The sequence below is a fragment of the Priapulus caudatus genome, unplaced genomic scaffold, assembly GCF_000485595.1.
Source record: "Priapulus caudatus unplaced genomic scaffold, Priapulus_caudatus-5.0.1 Scaffold606, whole genome shotgun sequence".
Taxonomy (NCBI): Eukaryota; Metazoa; Priapulida; class Priapulimorpha; order Priapulimorphida; family Priapulidae; genus Priapulus; species Priapulus caudatus.
This window is the reverse complement of record NW_014577667.1, coordinates 321,172-322,130: the sequence shown is the minus strand read 5'-3', so window position 1 is coordinate 322,130 and position 959 is coordinate 321,172. Positions and strand designations below refer to the sequence as shown.

General features: G+C 39.1%; 1 protein-coding gene across 1 annotated transcript in view; it reads right to left on the bottom strand.

Moving 5' to 3' along the window:
* Positions 1-189: 189 nt before the first annotated feature.
* Positions 190-959, bottom strand: part of LOC106812075 (atrial natriuretic peptide receptor 1-like) — a gene marked incomplete at its 3' end in the record, with an annotated part of 28,560 nt that continues 27,790 nt past the window's right edge. Inside the window, exons 11-12 of the mRNA XM_014815844.1 lie at positions 618-760; positions 190-296 (exon numbers count right to left, since the gene is read on the bottom strand). Of these exons, the coding sequence (XP_014671330.1) occupies positions 190-296; positions 618-760 (250 nt within the window). The remainder of the gene's footprint in view (positions 297-617; positions 761-959) is intronic.

Genomic DNA, 959 nt, shown 5'->3' with positions numbered 1-959 from the left:
TTGCATAACTAATAATAACTCGATATATATAATTGATAATTACTATTAATACATACGCAATAAAGGCATAATTACATCTCGTTAGTTAACAGAATCAGCATAGCAGCCTTCGATTCGCATGTGTTGCATCATTCGTTGTCAAAACACCGTTTGTAAAACAGGAGCCGCTTTGTAAACAGGAGCATTTACCTCTTGAGACCGTTGACGCTGATTTGAGGATTTCCCTTATTTCCGTCGAATTTCCGTACGAGATACTCTGTAGATTCGGAAAGAATTCGTTCGGCAATTCTTTGAGCCTCAAGAAACACAATATCGTCAGCCACATGCGTTCATATTTAGCGAACTAAAGTTAAAAATCGTGCCAAATGTATATTAAAACGTAACAGTAAACTTTATGAAAGAAAATAATGCCATTATCTATCCNTTTTTTATTCAACTTTCTTACGTGCGCGTACGTGTATGTGCAGTTTCTTGCGATGGTTTGCTCTTCGTTTCAAAGAATGACTATCAATCACACGACTATAAAATATGCGCTACTCGTCTCATCTAACGTAGGGATCATTCTGACACGGTTCCTGCGAGATACCTCTTAAACAGACTGTTTCATGGCGCTTTACGCTGTTGAAGTTGTGCCCGAAGCTTGTGAGCGTCGGAAAGCCTTCACTCTGGTCTATCGTCACACCTCCGCTGGTAAAGATCGGGACGTTCCACTCGGCAGCCATGCGACCGACGATGTCCATCTGACTGCTGCATATTGGACCTGATGAAGGATATCAGTGATTAGGTATTTGTAATGATCGAAATCCGGTATATCGGTCTATACCGAGAGCAATGAACATATAAATCAAAATAGCTATATCGAAATAATAACCCGTTAAAACGGTAGGTCTTATATGTGCGTTTTATATTGCAATAATATGTGAATGTGTAATATAATGTTTTCAGCTATGCGAAATCTC